Source organism: Sebastes umbrosus, chromosome 18 (genome assembly GCF_015220745.1).
Source record: "Sebastes umbrosus isolate fSebUmb1 chromosome 18, fSebUmb1.pri, whole genome shotgun sequence".
NCBI lineage: Eukaryota > Metazoa > Chordata > Actinopteri > Perciformes > Sebastidae > Sebastes > Sebastes umbrosus.
In genome coordinates, this window is record NC_051286.1 from 7,645,373 (window position 1) to 7,669,193 (window position 23,821).

The 23,821-nt window shown below is 42.1% G+C and overlaps 1 protein-coding gene and 1 long non-coding RNA gene across 3 annotated transcripts; one reads left to right on the top strand and one right to left on the bottom strand.

Annotated features, from left to right (window-relative positions):
* Positions 1–2,481: 2,481 nt before the first annotated feature.
* gareml (GRB2 associated, regulator of MAPK1-like) lies at positions 2,482–20,177 on the top strand. 2 transcript variants are annotated; one of them, XM_037751468.1, is made up of 8 exons: positions 2,482–2,808; positions 9,213–9,353; positions 13,412–13,542; positions 13,630–13,795; positions 14,338–15,188; positions 15,717–15,764; positions 17,445–17,614; positions 18,414–20,177. In XM_037751468.1, exons 1-8 carry the CDS (start codon positions 2,697–2,699, stop codon positions 19,012–19,014), a joined length of 2,220 nt encoding a protein of 739 aa, XP_037607396.1. In that variant the 5' UTR covers positions 2,482–2,696; the 3' UTR covers positions 19,015–20,177. The 2 variants fall into 2 exon arrangements, with proteins under 2 accessions (XP_037607396.1, XP_037607397.1); XM_037751469.1 differs by lacking the exon at positions 15,717–15,764 and having other exon boundaries at positions 2,484–2,808.
* A 1,647-nt stretch (positions 20,178–21,824) lies between these two features.
* On the bottom strand, positions 21,825–22,483 carry LOC119477568. Its single transcript, XR_005204260.1, has 3 exons — positions 22,373–22,483; positions 22,096–22,197; positions 21,825–21,975 (listed from the first exon to the last, which is right to left on the bottom strand). It is a non-coding gene; the product is annotated as an uncharacterized LOC119477568 (long non-coding RNA).
* Between the last annotated feature and the right edge of the window lie 1,338 nt (positions 22,484–23,821).

A 23,821-nucleotide genomic window follows, 5' to 3' on the forward strand; every position in this document is an offset into this window, starting at 1 on the left:
TAAGTCACATTTTAATGTTGTAGTTGGCAAATTTTAACTGTTGGCAGTTTAACCTATGACCCCTGAAAATGAAGCAATGCCTACATACAACCCCTCATCACATGTTGCACTGTCTCTGTAATTTCTGGGCTTTTTGGGATCTTAAAGCTGAAGTAGGCGAGACTGGAGCAAATATGATTCAAAAAAGTATTTTTTTATAAAACGGTCGCTATATCGTGACAGGAGTGCATGAAACAGGTAACCTGAAAAAAAGAATGGGTCTCTGTGTCCTCCGGTGCTCCTTATGGCATCTGCAAGATTTCACATACCGGAGGAAAGCAAGCAGTAAGAACTGATCTGAGGTCTGCTGTCCAGCTGCTGTCTATGAGAGCCGGCTGTCAATCACTCGCTCACTCCGACCAAACGGTCAAACTAGACCGCGCTGATCAAATATGAATCAATATTGTTACGTTAATGCCTATTTCTCTCCTCAAATGTTCTCAGAATCATCTTGTAGCGCCAGTTTAGCTGTAAAATTAGAAAGTTTGTGACGCCGCTGCCATTGGGAAATCTGGTGAAGAAACGCCAAGTTCTGGTCACCTGACCGCCAATAGGAACGCTCTCTCAATGAAATGACCTGTGATTGATCAAAGTCTCCCGTCACGGGCGAGATTATTTAAAGCCTGAAAACAGAGCCATGAGGAGGTGCAGAAGTCTAGTTATCTCTCAGAACACTTGAATTACAATATGATGAAAGGTTATTATGGATTCTTTTCCCAATGATGCCAAAAATATACTGCCTACTGCCACTTTAACAGCAGGCCAGAAAATGTTGAGAAAGCCTGGCTAAAAAGTCCCTGCCATCTATCACTTACCACCCACCCAGCCACCCACGCACACCAGCTCAGATTAACCTCTGTGGACAAAGGTTGTGCAATAATTGATGGGGAAAAAACAGGAAGATACAGGGCAGGTTATCAAACAGTATGTTTACATCTAAAAACTGTGAAATAGTCTAAATATTGTAGATTTGTGACATCACAAATGGACAGAAATCCTAACGGCTTGTTTTCAGATGCACAGTTTCTGAATAGGGGCTGTTTGTGTTTCTCCATGGATTGAGTGTTTTGATACTTTCACAGTATTTATATATAACTTAAAACTGCTTCATAATATAAAAGACACGTAAATCTCACTTTTTACAATATGGGACCTTTAACCCTAGAGCTGCGGGCTCCGAAATTCGCCTATAGGGCACCAAAAGGACTAGAGCCGGCCCTGCTTACATACAATCTCTGTAAATTTCTGGGCTTTTGAAAATCTGGGATCTGAACTGCATGCAGGCCAGAAAATGTTGAGAAAGCCTGGCTAAAAAGTCCCTGCCATCTATCACTTACCACCCGCCCACGCACACCAGCTCAGATTAACCTCTGTGGACAAGGTTGTGCAATAATTGATGAGGAAAACAGTAAGATACAGGGCAGGTTATCAAACAATAAACACAAGGAAGATAGATAGGAAACTTTTTGACATCTACGCATCAGCCATATTAAGACAATTACAAAGACAGCCTTCTATCACCTGAAGAATATAGCAAGAATTAGAGGACTGATGTCTCAGCAGGATTTGGAAAAACTAGTCCATGCATTTATCTTCAGCCGACTTGACTACTGTAACGGCGTCTTTACTGGTCTTCCTAAAAAATCGATCAGACAACTGCAGCTGATTCAGAACGCTGCTGCTAGAGTCCTCTCTATAACCAAGAAAGTGGATCATATCAGTCCAGTTCTGAGGTCTCTACACCGGCTCCCTGTCTCTCTCAGAGAATTGATTTCAAAATACTGCTGCTGGTTTACAAAGCACTAAATAGTTTAGGGGCCAAAATACATTTCTGATCTTCTGCTATGTTATGAACCATCCAGACCTCTCAGGTCATCTGGATCAGGTCTGCTTAGTGTCCCCAGAGTCACAACTAAACATGCAGAAGCAGCGTTCAGTTTTTATGCACCAAATATCTGGAACAAGCTCCCAGAAACCTGCAGGACCAAGTACAGTTCTTTTAAAACAAAGCTTAAAACGTTCCTGTTTGCTGCTGCTGCCTTTTATTAAACCAGATAATGATCTTAATAATCCTAGCTTTTTATTTTTAGCTTGTTTTTATTTTCTAATCTTTAATGTTTTTATAACTGTTTTAATTATGTCTTAATGTTCTTTTTGCACTTTGTCGCAATGTTCTTGAATGTTTATGTAAAAGCACTTTGAATTGCTCTGTTGCTGAAATGTGATATACAAATAAAGCTGCCTTGCCTTGCCTTAAAAATATTTAATGATACCAGCTCCTTTATTTTTAAATATAAATTCCAGGCTGCAGAATATGCAAAAAGCAAAATGATAATGACTCTACAAAACTCAAAGTTCTCCTGACTTTGCTATCTTGTGTATCTGGTGTATGTGTATGTGTGTGTGGGTGGTGGTCGTGGACAAACAGTGAATGACAGAGAGAGGCAGAAAGAAGAGCGAGCTCTCCCTCCCACCTCTCTAGCGCGCACTGACTGCTCGCGCTCTCTCTCTCTCTCTCTCTCCTACATTCAAACATGGCGAAACTCTTCACCATCATACCACCACCATCACCATCACCCTCATCCACCTCATCACCTCCACCATCATTATCTTCACCCTCATCACCAGTATCTCCGGTAGCGTGATGACCCGGGAGGATGGAGAAGTTGTCGGCGAGCCTGTCGGAGATCACTTGGAGCCCGTTGGCGCTGCCGTTGGACGCGGTGGTCAGCAAGTTCCGTCTGCCCACTCTGGTCCGCCTGGCTCACGGTAAGAGACAACCGTTAACCGGTGACTACGAGCTCAAACACGACCGTTAACAACTTTTACTGCTGTTTGTGTTCTTATGACAGCTGTTACTGATATAAACTCAATGTTTCAGCGGGGGAAAGTGTGTTTTTAAGCGTTTTTAATGAGTATAACGACGCTGGGATGTGAGAACAAGTGGAGCAATTTACTGAGGAATCTCAACGGTGTCAAGATTAGCAGGAACAAAATACCACTTCCGGTCAAGGTTTTCAAAATAAATCCTGTAATTAAAGGGAACAACTTTTTTGTACATTAATTAAAATTTTGAATAAAGTAAGCAATCGATTAAATAAATTAAATATTTAAATATTATTATTATATTAAATATATTATAATTAAATACAATATATTTAATTATATATATATTAATTAATATATATTAAATATATAATAATATTATTATTATATTAAATATTTGATCGCGATTAATTGCATGATTTTCCATGATTAGTTGTGATTAATCACATTTTTTATCTGTTCAAAATGTACCTTAAAGAGGACATATCATGCTCATTTTCAGGTTCACGTTTGTATTTTGGGTTTCTACTAGAATATGTTTGCATGCTTTAATGTTCAAAAAACACTCATATAGTCTGTCTGAATATACCTGTATTCATGCTGTCTGAAATGCTCTGTTTCAAGGCTCCGCATTTCAACGGAAGTGCGTTGCTAGGAAACAGCTTGGGTCCATGTTTACTTCCTGTCAGCTGATGTCATTCACATAACTCTAACGCTCCTCTGTCGTTTCATGTCATCAGATTTGGAGTAACCGTGATGAGAAATGACGATAAATACGGTTTTCCAGTAAGGAAAAGAGACAAACTCAATTTTTTATCGGGGAAAGTGTGTTTTTACGCTGGTTTTATGAGTATAAGGACGCTGGGATGTAAGAACAAGTGGAGCAATTTACTGAGGAATCTCAACGGTGTGAAGATTAGCAGGGGAAAATTACCACTTCTGGTCAAGGTTTTCAAAATAAATCCTTCACTGTAATTAAAGGAAACAACTTTTTTTGTAGATGAATTAACATTTTTGAATAAAGTAAGCAATCGATTAAAAATATTTGATCGCGATGTGACATCACAAATTGACAGAAATCCTAATGGCTTGTTTCAAACGCACAGTTTATGAATACGGGCTGTGTATATTTCTCCATGGATTGAGTGTTTTGATACTTTCACAGTATTTATATATCACTTAAACCTGCTTTATGACATAAAAGACATGGAAATCTCACTTTTTACAATATGGGACCTTTAAAGGGAGATTTGTCAAGTATTTAATACTCTTATCAACATAGGAGTGGACAAATATGATTACTTTATGCAACTGTATGTATATATTTATTATTGGAAATCAATTAACAACACAAAACAATGACAAATATTGTCCAGAAACCCTCACAGGTACTGCATTTAGCATAAAAAAAAATCACAACATGGCAAACTGCAGCCCAACAGGCAACAACAGCTGTCAGTGTGTCAGTGTGCTGACTTGACTATGACTTGCCCCAAACTGCATGTGATTATCATAAAGTGGGCATGTCTGTAAAGGGGAGACTCGTGGGTACCCATAGAACCCGGAGGTCAGAGGTCAAGGGACCCCTTTGAAAATGACCATGCAAGTTTTTCCTCGCCAAAACTTAGCGTAAGTTTGAAGCGTTATTTAGCCTCCTTCGCGACGAGTTAGTATGATTGGTACCAATGGATTCCTTAGGTTTTCTAGTTTCATATAATGCCATGTACAACTTCCGGAAGATCAATTGCGTTAATGCATTAAAAAAATGAGTGGCGTTAGAACAAGGTTGCTTCAACACATTATTATCCCGTTAACTTTGACAGACCTAGTAAATACATAGATGTAATCAGTTATCAGTAGTTTAGAGTGTAACCTTGGCAATAATCTTAGCAAAATAACATCTATTAGCAAAACAAATTAAATGACCCTATAATTTAGGCAAACATATTTTAATGGGGATAATAATAGTAGCAGGGAATTTTAATTAATTTAAAATGTATACATAGAAGGGTTGTGTGTTTTGAAGGAAAACTGGACAAATAAGTGCTACTTAGCTTTCTAAACTTGTTTGTTAATGGTGTCCCACTTACTAAAACCCAACTTTGACATCATCACGTTAATAGCTGATAAATCTGACCTCCACTATCCAGAATTCCTGAAAGATGTTTCCAGTAAACTGCACACAGTATTAACATGATGTGAGGCTGGTGATGTTTTATACCAAATGACAATTAGAGACACTCTCTGCTGTTAATGGGCCTATATTATACTAATCAATTAATCAGATTAATTAATTAATCAGGTCCTGACTTCATGTGAACACTTTCCAAAAGTGACAGACGGCAGAAATCGCTTTCATGAAAGATGTGAATCTAAGATCTCAGGTGTGCTTTATTGTAGCACCACTTTTTAATTTTGGCTGACAGGTTCAATAAAGATGTAGCTCAGATGTGCTTTTAATCAAAATAGCTTTACAGTGCATGCATTAGTCAAATGATTTTATTTTCTTCTAAAATGAGCCGTGCTGTCAAAACTCAAAAGGACAATTAGACTCTAGATGGAGTCTTTTTGTATGTTGACAGGCTGTCAAGGCAAATTTGTAAGAAGCCTACTCAATCAATCATTTGTGTTTTTGCTCATCACGTGCAACATTTTGAATATTCTTGATATATTGTGACAAAACATTGAAGAAGCCTCTATAGTTTTTGGGGTACAAAGTATGGAATATATTGACAAGTCTTATTGACTGGCCCAGCCTACTCAACCCGTCAATCTCTACATCTTCATCCTCCTAAATTTCTCACTAGTAGAGGTCAATTTTCAATAAAATTTATATTAATATTGTCTCTAGGTGGAGGCTTCAGATAAGCCCAGTGGGTTTTTTGCCTCTTCCTGCACTTTATATTATTCATTTATTTCTTTTGTTATGTTGTATAGTCTTAAATTGTGCAAAATAAATAAACAAATAAACAGCTGCCTGGGCACATTAGGTGCTCTTATTTTGAAACCAACGCCGCCTTATTTCCCTTATTATTTTGCTTAAATGCGTCCACCTTTACGCAGCTGCAGCATTTATTCTCGGACACTGACTTCTGTAGTTGACACCAACCCACTGACTTCCATGAGGGAGTCATTGACTAACATTTGGTTTCAGTTTTCTATTGATTTGTTTCATGTTTTTGCCGCCAACACGATTCTCTGCTTCACCAGATTTGGTGTCTTTACTTTGGGAACGCTCGATGGGTGTCACGGCCAAAGTTGTTTCCAGTCCAGCGAGGCCCGGAAAGCCACAAAGTGTCTGTTGTGCTGCTGAAGTGCTGCTCAATTCTTTTCATATGTAAATGCTGTAATCTGTCGGTGAATGTGGTGAATACTAACGAGCAGCGACGAGGAGGAAAAACTCCCAACTTTCCCTTCGTGGACAGAAGCGCGCACCCGAGAGCCGTGGGTCCCCAAAAATTACGCACCTTACTGTGCATGCATTGTATAGAGCAGGGCTGTCCAAAGTGGGGCCATCAGGTTGATTTGGCCCGCCAGATGTTAGCAAATTCTTTTTTTTTTATTAAAAGACCCAACCGACTTTACTGTCTTTTGGAGGCCGTACCAGGCTCGGGTTTATGGTTAGAAGATAGTGGCATCATATGAAACTAGAAAACCTAAGGACTCCATTTGTACCATATCATGTCATATTAGCTCGTCAGGAAGGAGGCTAACTCTCTAAAGTTGGGCTAAATTTTGGAGAGGAAAAACTGGCATGGCCATTTGTCAAGGTGTCCCTTGACCTCTGACCTCAAGATATGTGACTGAAAATGGGTTCTATGGGTACCCACGAGTCTCCCCTTTGCAGACATGCCCACTTTATAATAATCTTATGCAGTTTTGGGGAGAACATGCAGTTCTTTGAATGCAGTATACACGTGTTATTTTTTCCTATTCTAAAAATGCTGTATTTTAATATTTCTACATACTGGGGTCCCTTAACAGTCTTGGAAATGCATAAATTGCATAAATCAGCCCAATTGTATTCAGCAGGTGGGTTTTAAGGGGCTAACTATGTAAAACATATTCAATTAAGGGAACTTGGGATCCTAGTACCATTTTGCATCTTAATAATACAATACAATAGGTGTTTAATTTTGGTCCGTGGCCCACCATTGAGTTCCAGTTTTGGCCCTCCAAGGGAAAAGTTTGGGCACCCTTGGTATAGAGAGAAAGAGAGAGAGAGAGAGAGAGAGAGAGAGAGAGAGAGAGAGAGAGAGCACCCGTAGGTGTTTATTAACTGCACTGTAGTTACCCCACAGATGCCTGCTTGTTTGCACAACCAGCCAACCCAGATGGTGGTTAGTTATTTACAACAGGGCCTGATGTCTGCATTTCCTGCAAGCTACATGTTGCTGATCATATAGTTGTGTATTGTTGAAGGTGGAACTACTTTTACGTGATATTAATACTTGTACTAACAGATTCTCAGTTACTCAAGATAATCCACCTCACTGTGGACAGTTTGCAGTAGGGAATTAGTTAAATGTTAAATTGCATTTCAGACTTCTGTATATTACAAATACATCAAATCCAAACCCAGTGCTCTGAAATCCCCAGGATGTGCCTTAATCAAACCGATAAGAAAATGCAGGTATCACACTCATAAAAGACATAGTAGACCTATTAGTGCCAAGTTGTCTCAGACAGTCTGCATTTCCTAATGTAGGACAGTTATGCACGAAATGTGGGACACTGAAAAGTCTGTGAAAAGGCCTAAATCACCCTAATTCATGTCATAAAAACGCCTCAGGTCAGTCCTACCTCCACTGATTCAGTTTCCTTCCCTGATTCGTTGCCTGCCTCTCTCTCCACGTCTCTCCTTTGCCATTGTGATCTGAAATACATTCCATTGAATTAATCCATAATATGCATAGAATTAAGTAGAATGATTTTAAAACATTGCTATGAATGTTTGAATATCTGGTTTTGAAATCGATTGCTATCTTCTAAACTCAGATATTTATCTCTGACATTACTCAATTTCAAAAAGGCAAGGGTCCTGGATCTGGGTTTCCACCAGTGACGGAGTGCTTCTCAACGCCTTCCATTCATTTCCTATGGAAAGCAGGATAAGCAGTGGCCAAGTGCATGATTTGACTGTTGGAGAGGGTGTGTAGTTGCATAAAGTTGAAAAATCTCAACTTTATGCAAAAAAGCCTGTTCAGTGTGACGCGTCTGGCTCATAAAACTTGGACCAAGCTGTCAAACTAGGCAATCTAGTTCTAAAATGAAACGATATTCAGCAGCGGCATAACCTATTTCTCGCTTAAAATGTTTTCAGAAATAGATTTTGGTGAATTGTTTAGACAAAATAACAGAAAGTTTACAAGCAGACCGCCATGTTGTTTCCTGTTTGAAACGGCGAGCAGAAAACCAGGCACCAATCAGGTGCACTCCACGATAGAGTACGTCACCGCTTGAGCGGAACACAGCGTCCTCGCCAGATCTAGTGGACATGTATCATTGGAGTTAGTTAACAATTTGGGTGTTCGCAATGGAGACGTGTGCAGTTGACTTCTTTTCACTCCCTCTTTTTACATCCAGTGTTTTGTGGCAACTCCTGAAAACTGTTGACAGCAACGTCTGTGAGTCATCCAGAGCAACTAAGTTATTTATGGAAAAAGGCATTACTGGTGTGTACACCTCCTTTGCTCTTGGGTGGTAGCATAAGTCTTAGCGGTGGGAAAAAAGCAAACAAAAACAAATGATGTGTGTGGCTTGATAACCACGAGGTATAAGAGGGGAAATGTGTCTTTTTGTTTATTTGGGTGAACTGACCCTTTAACATGCAGCAACACCTTTGGCATGTCATCTCATCATCTGTCCTGTTTTTGTATTCAGCCATCCATCAACGTGATGGTTAGATTGAAAGGCTTGGTGTTAACAGCTATCTGTCAGCAGCAAGAACAAAAAGATGTGCATCTGTGTGATCTGTGAGTGTGAGAGGGAGCTGTGTGTGTGATGTGATTGAATTGTACCACTGTGCTATCAGCAGAAATCAATGCTGTTGTGCTACATGATGGCTCTGGTGAAAGCTGGAGAGTGTGTGTGTGTATGTGGGCTGTGTAATAGTGGGTTGCCAGTTGCATAGCAGATCCTGATGAGTAGGTTAGGGGTGGTGAACCGTCACTGATAGTGGTAATTATGGACACTGAATCCTGAATGTGTGTGTGTGTGGGGAGTGTTTTAGTGTTTTCCATTGCTGAGCTACTTAGTGTGACTTTAGAAATTATAAACCTGTTGTTTCATCATAATGGTAGATTATTTTGTTAATCCTAATCCATTTCTGTGTGTTAATGTTCCAGGTGAATGTGTGGAGGGGCTGTCGGAGGAGGATGTGGTGCTGTTACACTCCTGTCGTCAGTGGACCACAGTGACTGCCCACAGCTTAGAGGAGGGACACTACGTTATTGGACCCAAGATAGACATCCCTCTGCAGTACCAGGGTGAGCCACGCAAACACACACACATACACACACACACATACACTGCATTTCTAGGCAAGCATGCCCAAAAGTGTCTTAATAGTCGGTCAAAATGTTGTGCTCAACCTAAAAATACCAATTTCTCCCTAAATTGTCCATTTCCTCTGGGGGATGAGGGAATTAGTGTCACAATCATTTTTGTCACAAGGTCAACATTTTCCACTTGCTCTATTTTTGTTGGGGAAAACATGTCTACTTGGCCAAACAAAGCATTAGCATCAGCTAATTAGTAGCATTAGATAGGGGCAAGTAATGTCTGATGGGGTCCTTGCTTTGGAGGAAAGGGTTGGTCACTCTAAAGATACATTCTAAAGACAAAATACAGTACGTTCAAGTTAAATACTTTATTCACATTTGAACCTAGTTGATATGAATTTGTCTTAATCCAGCTCAGATAAAACAGGAACACATATTTACAATTCAAGCGGAACAATTTCCTATTTTTGGCTGGACCGCAGAGGGCCAGCCCTACAAACTCAAAAGTCCGTCACTGAGCGAGTGACTGAGTGAAAAAGTTACACGATTGGTCGTCGAGTGTTGGAGTGTCCTCATTGGCCGTTGCTCTTTCAAAATGAAAAGGCAGCGAACAGTTCTTTATGCAAATGAGCCCGTCCAGCGCGACGCGTCCGGCTCATGAAACTTGGACTAAGCTGTCAAACCAGGCGATCTAGTTCAAAAATGAAATGATATTCAGCAGTTTCATAGCCAATATAAACTCCCAGAATCAAGAAAGATGAGTTTGGAGTTGGATTATTTCTTTGTAAAGTTCATATGTTCTTTCCGAATTTAGTGTGACCTTCCTCTGGTTGCTTCAACCCAAAAAGGCATGCATGTCAGGTATTATACCCCTGCCATTTATCTGGTTTAAGCCTTTAGCTTTAGCCAGTCAGTATGAACTCATGCTGTGAAGCCAAACTTTGTTCCAACACACGGAGCAGAGTTGCCATTCTAGGGGAGATCCTAAAGTTTCTAAAGATATGCAATAGGTCAGACTGAGTTTTGGGCATTTTTGTGTAAAATGATGCACAAGACATCTTGAATATTTCCATTTGATGGAATATTGCAGACATAAATAAGGTGAACAAAAGGGGAAAACTGTACTTTAAAGGGTTAATAAAATAACTTCACTGCAATACGGCTAGAGGGAAAAATTATGTTTTTGTGTGAAATTGCAAAATCATGAATTAAACTGTACTCTAAATGGTCACATTCAAAGATATCGATTAATGCGCTCATTCACACATCCGACCAGCTACTGTAGATGCAACCTTCATTGACTCCTCCGGTCCATTGACCGCTCGTCTTCCTGCTGAATGAGTCTAGTCAGTATGACCTCACCGGAGCTCAATCTCATTGTTCAGACTGTCCGACCAGTCCCATTATTCGCTGTGTAACTGGATCCTAATGCCTCCTCTTCATTGTTTCCTCCGCCGATGGAGTGCTGATGTCACCTCACACTGCTGCCGCCTCTCAGGCTCCTTTTCGGAAGAATGAAAGAACACTTGGGTGGGAGGGGGAGTGCTGAGATCATTGTCATTTTAGACATTTCAGCATTTGACATCGGAAGTGTGTCACTGCCAATATTGGCAATATTAGCAGTTACAGTTAACCTGACCCGCCACATGGTTTGTTACACAGAACCATCTGAGAGGGTGTCTCTGGAAAGTGTTTAAAAGAGCAGGTACTTTCAAAGAGTACTTGGCAGGTGATTGGATGAACCATCTGTCAATCCAACTAACGAACGCTGACTGAAGGCAAAACATTCAGAGTTAGGGGTCTCGGTTATTTGAACCTTCATCTGGCTGTCGGATGATCAGATGGACTTCTGGCTTGTCAGAAATTTTGGTCAGCACAGTCTCTGCCAAGCTCTGTTGTTGAAACATTTGCCTCGAAAAAAGCTTACATTGTTATGTTTTGCAAATTAGTAATGTTTATGGCAGGGACTTTTTTAGGTGGAAGTAACTGTGGACGAGGAACCAAAATGGTTCCACTGGTGGAAAAAGTTTAATAGGTCATATGGCACTGGGATTTTTTTCTGGTTTAATAATGCATGAGTTTGCATTGCTTTTGGCATTTCTGTTAATGGACCCTGCAGCATTACATCAACCTGACATCCTTTTTATTTGTGAACCGTTTTATTGATGCATTCCAGTAGTCAAGGAAAAGCCAGCCAACAAAGCCAATTTAAATTGATGCATACTTTTAGGACTACTACAGCTGTGTATTGGCAAGAATCGGGCAATACGATACGTATCATGATACAGGGGTTACGATTGAATATAATGCGATATACTGTATTTTGAAACTGTAAGCAAGGTGATATATTGTGATTTTTTTTTAAATCAAATTTTAGGAAAAGTGTCATAGTATAAAGAACACCCCCCCATATGCATAAAAACAGAATATAATTGTTTACTTTTTGTGAATGATAACTATCAATTTTTAATTATTTAAAAATGTTATGTTTTTGAGCCAAGGATGCATATCGCGATACTCAAGTGTATCGATATTGTCTTACACCCCTAAGGACTACCTTTGTGTCTCTATGAATATGACGTATATGAAAGGTCAGGTGAGTTGTTGTTGAATCAGAGGACATCGCCGGTGATGAGCTAATGTCTGTGTGATGACTTCATACAGGAAGTCTAAATATGCTTAGGAGGAGAGCAATATAGGTTTCCCCCTGGGAATAGACAACAGGATGCTCCCTCCTTCTTCTCCTCTCTCTCTCTCTCTTTCTGCATCCTCCTCTGTCCATCAGTGAGAGAGGCGAGGATGACTGAAGCGTAGAGGACAGAAAAGATGAATGAATGGGTTTCAGGGAAGTAAGTGGCTCCACAGCCACCCTTGTTATGTGGAACTGGTGGCCGGTGGAGGATTTAAAAGCCTCAGAGTGATTCTGTTTGAATTTCTTAGAAGTGCATTTTCTCACAGAGTAATTGCTTGGTAATATGTTGTTACAGTAATCATCTTACTTTCCAGGACGGAGCTGTAGTTTTGTTTGGTAAATCTGTTTCCTATGAAACTACACCTCAGTCTGTCACTTTTTTGGCTGAAGGGTTGTGGTGGGTTGTGTTGAAAAGTAGCACTTGCTGGTATTGTTCAGTGGGTGGAAGCTCCTTATCCTGGGGGCTCTGTTTGAATTGGAAGGTGGGGGGTGGATGAGAAAAAGGGGGAGAGAAAAGGAGGGAGGTGCTGGCGAGGAGGATGGTGGAGTTTGGTATTCTGCTCTGCCTCCCAGACAAAAAAAACTTTCTCATGTCTCTTTCCCTCACAAACACAAACACTTTGACTCGGAGAGAAAAAGGAGGATCCTTCGAGGGTTGTTGTCGTTAAACGCAATCCAATAAACGAAGGATAATGTGATTTTAACGAGGCTGATTTGGAGCCTATTGTGCAGTCCTGAAATAGTTCTTTACAACATCACAAAGTGGCACAAACCAAAAGAAATGTACAGTTTAAAGAACACAAACACAGTTACTGGAGTGAAAGATTTACAGACGGAGGAGGGGGGATGAGCAAGGGAAAGAAAGGGTGAAAGTGTGCGAGTGTATGTGTGAGTGTCTCCATGGTGATGTGTCTCTGCTCTGCGTGAGAATGGGGGTCCTTTATTGGTTGCCATGCCAACCCCGTCGGCTGTCGATTGGCCGAGAGCTGGTGCCAGGTCATAGGTCACGGAGGTGTCTTTGTATTCTTCTCGTCCAAACAGTGTCTACTGCGGATGTGATTGAAGAAAGACTGCAGGGAGTCAGAGAGAGAAAAGAGAGACTGAACAAAAACAACTTTACACCTCTTCTTTTTCCTCCTTTCCTGGCCCCTTCTTCATACTTTCTTCCTCCTTTTCCCCCTTCTTATCTTCCTCTTTCCTCTGGGCTTCCTCCACCTTATTCTTCTCATATGCTTTCCTCCACTTCCTTTTCGAATTGACTTCCTATTCCTCCGTCCATCTTTGCACCTCCTTCCGTACACCTCCTTCACCCTCTTCTCTTTCTCTTGTCTCGCCTCTATCTTCTCTGTAGGGAAGTTCAAGTTGTTGGATGAAGACCGAGACGTCAGGGATCCGGTCCAGTATTTTTCCAGTGTGGAGGAAGTTGCCGGAGTCTTCCCTGACCGGGTCTTTGTCATGGAGACGATCACTTTTAGCGTCAAGGTTTGAGCAACTTGAGAATATCATTCTTAAAGTTTCTGTCATGCAATCTCATGTTCATCAACACATCCATGCATGTGTCCGTTGCAGGTGGTGTCAGGGGAGTTCAGTGAGGACAGTGAGCCCTACAGCTTCACTCTGCAGGCTGGAGATGAGCTGTCACTCATGGGGAAGGCGGAGCTTCTCTGTGCCACGCCCCCTAAGGAAAAGACGGGACTGAGCGCGCTCTTGAGACGCCTGGGAAAGACACCTAGAAGTACGTAAGGCCAAACTGTTGAGTTCTATGTTGTATGGAGTCCTATTTCAGTGGTTAGTCATGCACACTGTATGGGATGAGAAGTTCATTCCTGCTTGGAAATGGTCTATTTGTGAAGTGATATGGATGATTTTGCTTTGACGCTGGTCGGTTCGGTTCAAAGATTAAAACTTACAGACTTTGTTCAGCTTAGACTGTGCAGCTTTGCACGGCCGGCCTATAGAAGCAGTGATTCACTGCATTTGGTTATTTATAACTGGGGGCGTGCTGACCGTCATCTACTGTAGATAATACACTGACTATGGATAAGTACCTCATACAACCCCACTTCAAAACACCCAAACTGTCCCTTTAAGTTAATCATTTTAGTGTTGTTCATCACAATGCTTAATACCTCACATTATCAAACTACATCAAAATGTCTGTTTTCAAGGCTGAATGCAGAGCAAGATCATTGAACAGAAGACTAATCATAGCTTTACTCTACATCCTGGTACTCTTTGACCCCTGGCTAATCCAGCTCTCTGTCTCTGCCTCCTCAGGTAAAACTCCATGCCTGGTCTGTATGAACCATCGCACCAATCAGAGCGTCAGCCTTCCCTTTGGTTGCCGTGGACGCTTTTGCACACGCTCCCCTCTGGAGCAAGGCATGCTGGGAGGGGAACACACTGTACGCAGCATCATCGAGAGGGTTCGCCTCCCCGTCAATGTGTCCGTGCCCTCGCGACCGCCACGAAACCCTTATGACCGCCATGCGGTCCGAGAGGGCCACCGCTACAAGCTGCTCAACATCGTCAGCAAGACGGTGGTGCTCTGCATGGTACTCCGCCGACAGGAAGTCTCCCCCTCCCACTTCCTGCTGCTGCGCTGCATGCCCCGGTTCAACGTGGCCGAGGCCTCCGTCCACACGGCGGCGCTAGAGAGCCTCCTGTTGCGGCACGCGTTCGACCCAGACGCCTACTCTCGGGCTGTTAGAGAAACCCGACCAGAGCTGGAGTGTATGACAGAGGAGTGTGTGAGCCCGCGGCGCTCTCGCATGTGCGTGTCGGGTCAGGACTCCTTGGCACCGGCGCTGCAGCGCCTCTCCATGTGTGGGTACGGGGGTGGGGTTTCGGACAGCCTATCACAGCGCTGCAGGGACTCTCTTGGAGAGCGGCTGGGAGAGGGGCCAGGTGAGGAGCGGGAGTATGTGACTCCCGAGTGGACTGAGGCTGAAATGAGGACCAGTGAGGAAATCCCTTACGAGGAACTCTGGACCAATCAGAACGCAGAGGGCTTAGGGAAGGAGCCAAACCTCATCTCCTTTCATTCGACTTCCTCATTGGACGGTTCTCTTGGTACCGTGGTGACAAGAGTGTCCACCCCGCCGCCCGTACCTCCAAAATCTGATGCTGTGAGTTTCAGTCTTCACCTCCTGTCCTTCTGTCTCTCATCCCTCTTATCTGTCCACAGCAGCATCCGGTTGTTAAAAGTCAGGATGCCTGGTTTGAATTATTCATACATTACAGCTTTTAAACCTCACTGACCACATTCACACACACACACACACACACACATACACACACACACTGACTTCCTGGAAAGGCTGCCATACACTCACAGCCCGTATGCTCACAGCACATGAATACATATGAACACATATCACCAAGGATGCAAGTACATGTGTGCTGTTTGCTGGAATAAAGTAATTCAATAAAATAGCACAGAGCCAGTTGAGTTCTGTGGTATATAGTAGAGTAATACTGGTGGAGCCTTTGGTCATAAGAATGACCAGACTATTATTGATTTGGTCATAAAAGATGGCCACAAAGCAACAGTCTAACCATTTCTGATGATTAGAACAGATTGTGATTACTGTCTGTTTCAGTGAAATGACGTTTTAGTTTCTGTAGGTGACACTCTTTTGTTTTTGTCTGCTCAGCCGTGTTGGCTGTTGCCGCTAGTGTCAGCTCGTCCCACATTTGCTCAGGTGAGGAAGTGCCACTTATTCTGCATGTATATGAGGAACTAGTGGGGTTTAGGGTTACAATCTGTTGATTCTACTTCATATACATTTCAGAAAAAAAGGGAAAACAGGCCAATAACAAGGTGGCATCTTGAAACAGCTTCAGTTAAAAACCCAAAAGATATTCAAGTTATTTCATTTTTCAATTATATGAAACTGTCTACAGTAGCACTAATTCTAGAGAGCCAAGAATTTTGCTTGACAAATGGCTTAGATGATAAATCTATAGTTTTTTTTGTTGATTGATTAATTGTTTAAGCATTAATGCACTTATTTTAAAACACTTTTCCCAGTTTAAAGATAAAACTAGAGTGTTACACCTCCTCCTCCTACCAGCCTGTGCTCCACTAGCTTCTTAAACTCAATGTGTTTTCTCAGAGTGATTGGTTTATTCATCAGCGTTTTTTGATGAAAAACTGAAACTTGTTTCTGGGGGTTTCCTGTCTACATTCTGAGCTAAACGGCTACCTGGATAGACAATTTGTGCACCTCATAATCTTAACAAAGATATACTATTCAACAACTAAAGAGTAGAGTTAAGGCACTTGAACTAAATCTACAGTACCTGAATGAATAATATTGAAGTGTTTTGAAAATAACTCTTGTGGTAACCAACCTACTCTTCTTCTATTGATTGAAAATTACCTGGAAACATAAAATGCATCACTTCTTATACAAAAATTGTTTCCACTACATGCTGTTACATCCAGACATTAAGGATTTAGAACTGTACAAGTATAGGTTTTCATAAACATGTGCTTGTAACATTACTGTGGTACATCATATGGTGATAGAAAGAAGCACATCTCTTTCATTTAACATATATGAGAAAGTTGTGGAATATTGCTTTCATAGTACTTAAGTGGAACGTGTAAGACTGACTTTAAGCGGTGAAACTTTCACGCAACTTTATTTGGTCGAAACTTTGGTGAAACTAAGTTGTAATTGAGTTGCATGGTGTAAAGCCCTCTGCAACCTACTGGAAATGAACAAAACATTTTTGTTGGATTGCTGTGGCTACTTTTGTACTTTTTCCATCTGAGTTATTCTTTTTTTAACTTGTAAGTTCAGGGTTGTTTGTCTAAACATCATACTCTATACACTTATTGTTTCATGTTTCTCATGTTCAACTGGAGGCTCTTATGTTCCTCTTTCAGATGATCAACTCCAGTACAAAAACAAATGTTTTTAAAACCAGAAGTAGGTAGAAGAAGGAGTTATCAGGTTGTTCCCTAACGTTAGAGCTAACCTGTTAGTGTATATGGCGTCTGTGTTTGTAAAGGGGGAATTATCACGCTTTGTTTTGCTTAATTAACTTTTTTTTTTTCAAAGGGATGGCAGCTAGCAGCGGTACAGAGAATGTGTGTGGGTGTTGATGCCTGCTATGCAGCTGGATTATACCCTGTCACACACAGCGTTCTTCATTCCCTGATATTTAGCCTGCCAAGACACTGTCTCTGTGTGTGTGTGGGTGTGAGGAGCTTGCTACTGTGTGTGAGGGAGTTTGTTTAAGGTGTAAAGGTCACCAAGTTTGACATTTACCAAGCAGAACATTGAGACACACACACACACGCTCCCATAAAGCCTCCTGAGAAGTCAAGTTTTAGGTGTTAACTTTTTGTGTGTGTGTGTGTGTGTGTGTAGGTGAGAGAGGAGTGTCGCTACTTGATCGCCCCTCCGGTTCCCCCTCGCTGCTCTAAGGGAGGCTCCATTTCCAGTCCGGTCCCCAGCCCTCCCGTCCCGCCTCGCTTTCCCAAAACCTCCACCTCCCCGAGACCCAACCTCTCCTTCTACTCCTCTGGACTTCAGGACAGGTACAGCGTGAATTAAACATGCAAATCATACAAATCATTATCATATTTATTTGGAATTATTAGAGGATTGGCATCCTCTTTTTATATCATGTTGAAAGATGATATATGGAAGTTAGCAGGGACAAATACTGCAGCAACTTCCTCTTGAGAAAAGCTACCACTAGATCCCAGGTCAACATAATGAATAAAGTGATAGCTACATAAAGGAGTACTCCACCAATTTAGCATTTCACTTTTATAACATTGTCAAACTCAAGATGGACCAGAGATATCATCTTTTTTGAATCCACACTTTCTTCTTGTTTGTCAAAACCTGCCGCCTACATTACCCAGAATGCAACCGGACTGCCGACAGTTTGGTTGGAGATTTGGGTGTGTTATGCTAGTAGTGCCTAAACTCCACCTGCTGATGGTCATGTGATATGATTGAAAGCTTCAGAGCAGCTAGTTGAGGGACTTGTTGGTGAGATTATGCTCAAGGTGGTTGAAAGTTTTAGATGTCTAGTTGACATATAACCACTGCTTCTCTGCTCAGGTAGACATTACACCTCTATATCTTTACATAGCAAATAGTTATTTGCTGCTATATTAGTGCTCTGGATATCGAATTTAGTGCCTTTAACCTACAGGTCTAGATTACTTTTGATATGAAAATCACAAAATAAATGCCTACTAGGAAATGACTTGTTGATATGGGAACTATAAACTATACGCGAATATAATATGTATGATTTCAGGTGTTTTGAGTCATGCTGATTGATACTAGAGGCTAACCTCACGTTCTCCTGCTCTATCCCAGCTGCTCGCCCTCTCCAGATGCCTCCCTCTACTGTTACCCGTGCTCCTGGGCTGACTGCCCGGCCCCGAACCCTGCCAGTCCTGAGCCAGTCTCTGCCGTCCCCGCAGACAACACAGCCAATCCTCAGCCAGCACAGGCCACCTGGGCAGAGCCGTGGGTAGATTCCTTCACCTCCTCCGGACCTCGACTGAGGCCGCCACCTCCACAGAGTCGCTTTGCTCCCTTCGGGGCGTTGAACCCCTTCAACCGCCAGTCCCCTTGCCCCTCGCCTGAGCCCGCCGCCAATCCCTCGACGGATTCCTCCAGAGGTGCAGAGGGCGGTGGGGCGTCCACGGGTGTCACCGAAGGGTTGTCCCCGCCCCCTGACCCCACCTGGCGGCCTCCTGCTGACCTGTCTGTGCTGGCATTGGAGGAGGTGTCGGCCTGCCTGCGGTTCATCGGCCTGTCGGAGGCGGCGGTGGCCGTGTTCCAGAGGGAGCGAATCGACGGCAGCCTCCTGGTGCAGCTCACTGAGGACATCCTGTCACATGACTTCCACCTGAGCCGACTCCATGTCACCAAGATCACACAGTTCATACAGGGCTGGAGGCCCAAGATCTAACACACACACACACACACACACACACACACTGTCCTGATAATGTGCCTGTTGGCTACTGAGCCATCCTGAATGTGCCTTCCACTGTGACCAACCGGCTGCTGAGCCCCACTGACTGAAGCTGAGACTTTGCTGATGGAAACCACGCCACCCTGTGGACAAACTATAGAACTGACTCTCTGACAGAGTCTCTGACAGACTGACTGCATATTTCCTGTCTGAATCACAGACTGGGACTAGTTTACTAACAAATGGCTACAACAGAGAGCTCCATGATGAAAGTGCCCCGTTTCAATTCATCTTTCTGGCAGATAGTCAACCACGATACATCTTCATGCTTCGAGACAGCGAAAGGTTTTAAGCACTACGTGGATTTGTGTGACCTTCATGCTGTTGATGCCACATAAAATCTGATATGAGGGGAAAACATGCCTTCATTCGACATAAAAAAAAATATAGGGGGTTGATTGATATGGGGATTTACAGCCTCTATTGTTGACCAGTAGGACATGTAACCACGCAGATGTAACACTGAACCTGTTCCCTACCTGAGCGTCCTGCACAGCCTTCTTCATCCGTTCTTCTTCATCCGTTCACTGAGCTTCAGTGGCCTGTAATTGGAATAAATAACAATTCTTAGGAGATAAGAAAGAGCTAGTTGTTTAAAGCTAAATGGAAAAAAACAAACAAAAGAAAAATGCAGAAAGTCTGAAGCACCCAATACAGTAATTATTACGTTTCTGGTACTGATCAATGATTCACTGAACCATTCTGGATGAAGGCCATTTTGTGCTTTGTGGACAGGGACATTTTTATTAACATTCCCTTTAAGGGTAACACGAGATGTCCTTCTCTCTGTAGTCAGATACACAGATGTGTTGCTCAGAAATAGAGTTCTCAAAATGTACCTCAGATCACTTGTTCAGATATATGCTTGATTTAGCCATGCATAATAATAAATGAAATTACACTAAGTAATATGTCCACATAGCCATTTGTTTACTTCTTCATTACACGCCACTAGACAAAAAAAACACACTGATGCCTGCTTGAAAGTAAAGCATGAGAAGCTGTTGAAAGATTACTAATGTTGCATCAGCTAATTGTCCAGTTATTAAATAATAAAAAGGAACATCTGCCTTTTAATGTTCACTTTCCAAATTGAATTGAGGGCATTTTTCAGTTTTCTTAAATTTCACAGACCAAATGATTCATCAAAAAAAAATTATTTGCAGTTAAATCGATAAAGAAATGTATTGTTAGTTCCAGCTACGTTATATAAATACATCCAAATCCTACCCAAAATAATTGAAATAGGTGCAAAATGCAAACATGTATTAATTATGCAACTGATTTGATGTATTGTGACTGAAAATACACAGACAAAACCTGAGTCTCTCTACCTAGACAGCAACAAAAGTGCCAGAGTGACTGAATCCAGACATCAGAATTTAGAGGAATAGAAGTTTTCCTCCAGCTATCCAAATTAAATTGGCCTTCTCTATGAATTCTACACATATATCCAGCTTTAATAGGGGTACAAGCTAATTCTTCATGCAGGTACTGATGATAGTAATGTTCAGGAACCGTAGATTTAGCTACACTGAAGGGTTACTTCAAGAGGCAAGATCATTCAAATTAGCCAGGTAACTGGAAATTCAATTTATGTCATTGTGAATGTCAAAGTAAGTAAGTTGTTTATTAGTTCTTGTGTCTCTTGTTGCCATACAAGCTGCTGTTTTCTCATATTATCTGAAAGAAAGAAAGACTCCTCTTTAAATTACATATTCCCAAAATTGGACTCCACCACAGATAACATTGATGTTCTGTCTGTGATCATGTAACTGCAGGGCCGCTGTAAGAAGAGCAACGAAGAAATAAATAAGAGAATACAAAATAAATAGAAACATAATGACCTCTGAAAATCAGGTTCTCTCTTTTGTTTTCCCATATGGTTGAGTCCTAACAACACGCAGACAGGAGGTCGGGAGGTTTCTTTTGATACGGAATATGACAGACGGCACAGGATAGAGTACTTGCTCTGGATGAAGGGTAGGGTCACATAGGGAGAGAGGACGGACCCGCCGCTCTGTGTGTATTAATTTCCTCTCCATTGTTCTTGTTGTCCAGCATTTGTAGCCTACTGTACATGTAGGATGTGACGGTTGGTCTTTGTGGTGTTTTACCCAAAGTAGAACATTTTTCAACTCTCAACGACCAGAAAAAAAACACCATACATGCAGCGCTCAGCGCAGAATAAGATGCTCAGCGCCTCGTCACGCTGCTGCCGTTTGTAGAAAAGTGTACAAAGTACTTCCAGAGTTGCTCTTACCCTGACAACGATGACATTGACCTGTCTGATGCCCACGCTGACAGCAGAGGCTAAGGTGTCTTAAGATGTCTTGTATGTGGTGATGACCTCCAGCAGCAGCATCTTGTCCACCAGGGAGACATAGGGCATGCAGTTCACCTGTACATGCACACACGGATCAATCAACAAAGTTTGTCTCAAGAAATCACTTTTTATACTTTACATTGTGGCTCCTGTTGCTGCTAAAAGTCTTGTTAAACAGCCACAATGCATCAAAATATAAGCAATGGGAAAACTAAGCTGACATTATGATGAAAGAAAAATGTTTGGGGTGAGTATGTTTTATTATTCTCTCCTATATCTCTCTTACTTTTGTGTTTCCTGCATATCTGTTCTCTGGATATCAAATATGTTTTGAAAACAGTTGTGGGATAACACCTGACTGGATGTCACATAAATCATTGAAAGTCTTTGCAAAACTAGAGGTGAGCGATGAGATCTGGTGAGATCAGGGCTAGTGTGAACCAGGCTTCACTCACTCTGCATGAGGCTCTTCTCCGTTGTAAAAAGAACCTGCTTGTTGACGACTCCCTTGGCCACGCCCACTGCAACTTCCTCCAGGTATTCAATAGTCCTCTCCTCTCCTCTGCAGGCTTCGTACCAGGACCTGGAGTAAACAAACACAGAGTTTAATTCCCTCCCACCACCCCCAGCCTGGAGGAGCATATCACAGAAGATTACAGCAATGAAGAAATGCCACATGCAGAACATACCCAGAGGGTCCACAAGCCGGTGCACTAGACCCATCTTCTTGGCTTTATCTGCCCTGATGTTCCCACCTGTCAGCGTCATGTCAGCGCTCCAGGGAGACCCACCTACACACACACACTTTTATTATTATGATATTGATATTGTGAGCTGACATCCCACTAAATGCGGCTCTTGACCTTAATATACTCCAGTGTAACTCAGTAGCCACTAGCGCAAGACTGTGGCAGTGCTTTCAAGACATTAACTGAATAACGGATTTATATGAGTGTGTGTATGTACCATTTTAGGCCGTCTCTGAGTGTCGCCTGCTCCAGGCAGCAGTCACAGCCTGACCTGTGGACCATTGTTTTTGCTTTTTGTGGCGAATCAGTACTGGCAGGCTGGTGCGACCTACAGAGAAGACATGAAATTGTGATTTAGTGGTCAAATCTTAGTCCACATAAGCAGCTTTTTTCACACCTAATCTGGCTCGTCCTGTCACACACATACACACACATGGTTGGCAGGAGCCATGGATAGCAGCAACAATCGGTATGGGAGACTTCACGATCTTCTCAAGTATCTTCTGACCTTCCTGAGAGACACGGGTGACCTCCTCACTTCTCTTATTGGATTGTATCATTCTAAGAGTAAATAAATCTGTTAAACATATTTAATTTGACCTTATTTATTATCGACTTTTGTATGATGTAAGCAGTGGGCAACCTCTGGGTCTGAAAAGTGCCTTAAACTTGCATTCTTTCTAATAGCCAGCAGGAGGCGACTCGTCTGGTTGCAAAAAGAAGTCTGATTGTATAGAAGTCTATGAGAAAATGAGCCTACTTCTCACTTGCTTTATTACCTCAGTAAACATTGTAAACATGAGTTTATGGTCTCGTCACTAGTTTCAAGTCTTCTTCAATACAGCATGATGTTCATTTAGTAAATTATGGTCCCATTTAGAGTCAAATAGACCATAAAGCAGGAGATGCTTTAGGACGTGGCTACCTTGTGATTGACAGGTCGCTACGATGGAGTTGTCCGTGTTTTCGTCTTACAACTTTAACCCTTTCACAGTGTGTTTTCAGTTCATGAAAGTTAACATTTTGGTCACCTAAAAAGGTCTTATTCAGCGTTCGGTTGTTCTTAGCTCCACCCTCTCATGTCACTTCTGGTTGCATGATGGCAACGGACAAAAACTTGAGGCTTCAAAACAGCAGTCCACAAACCAATGGGCGACGTCACTGTGACTACATCTACTTCTTATATACAGTCTATGGATGTGAGTCTTGTGACTTTCTTTACAAGCCCCAGTTTTCTTGCAGTAAAGAAAGTGTGAAAATGCATCATATGAAATGTCTCCCCTCTGGTTCAAACCACATACAAGTGTAGGAGTGACCACACACCAAAGTATTGGAAATCCTTGTTAAAGCTCTAATAAGCCTACCTGAGATATCTGCCCCACCGATGAAGCAGTCAGGCTTGCTGGAGATGAAGATGTTTTCGACCAGATCTCCCTCATCACCTCCATCAGCTCAGACTGCATCTGCCACGCCTTTTTGTTCACCTGCACATACACAGACACATACACACAAATGCACACACACACTCTGATTAATCACATCACATCTGTCAGTGAGAGACTGAGACAGAGACAGGTAGTCAAGACTGTCACAAACATAATCTCTCTCCCCCTGACATGCATGTACTGCCTCATACTCTCTTCCATAAACACACACCCACACAGAC

Excerpts from the sequence above, each read along its gene's own strand:
- gareml (XM_037751468.1), top strand. The coding sequence starts at position 2,697 with ATGGAGAAGTTGTCGGCGAGCCTGTCGGAGATCACTTGGAGCCCGTTG. Across the intron at positions 2,809-9,212 it reads TCTGGTCCGCCTGGCTCACG|GTGAATGTGTGGAGGGGCTG; the intron begins GTAAGAGACAAC and ends TTAATGTTCCAG. Across the intron at positions 9,354-13,411 it reads CATCCCTCTGCAGTACCAGG|GGAAGTTCAAGTTGTTGGAT; the intron begins GTGAGCCACGCA and ends TCTTCTCTGTAG.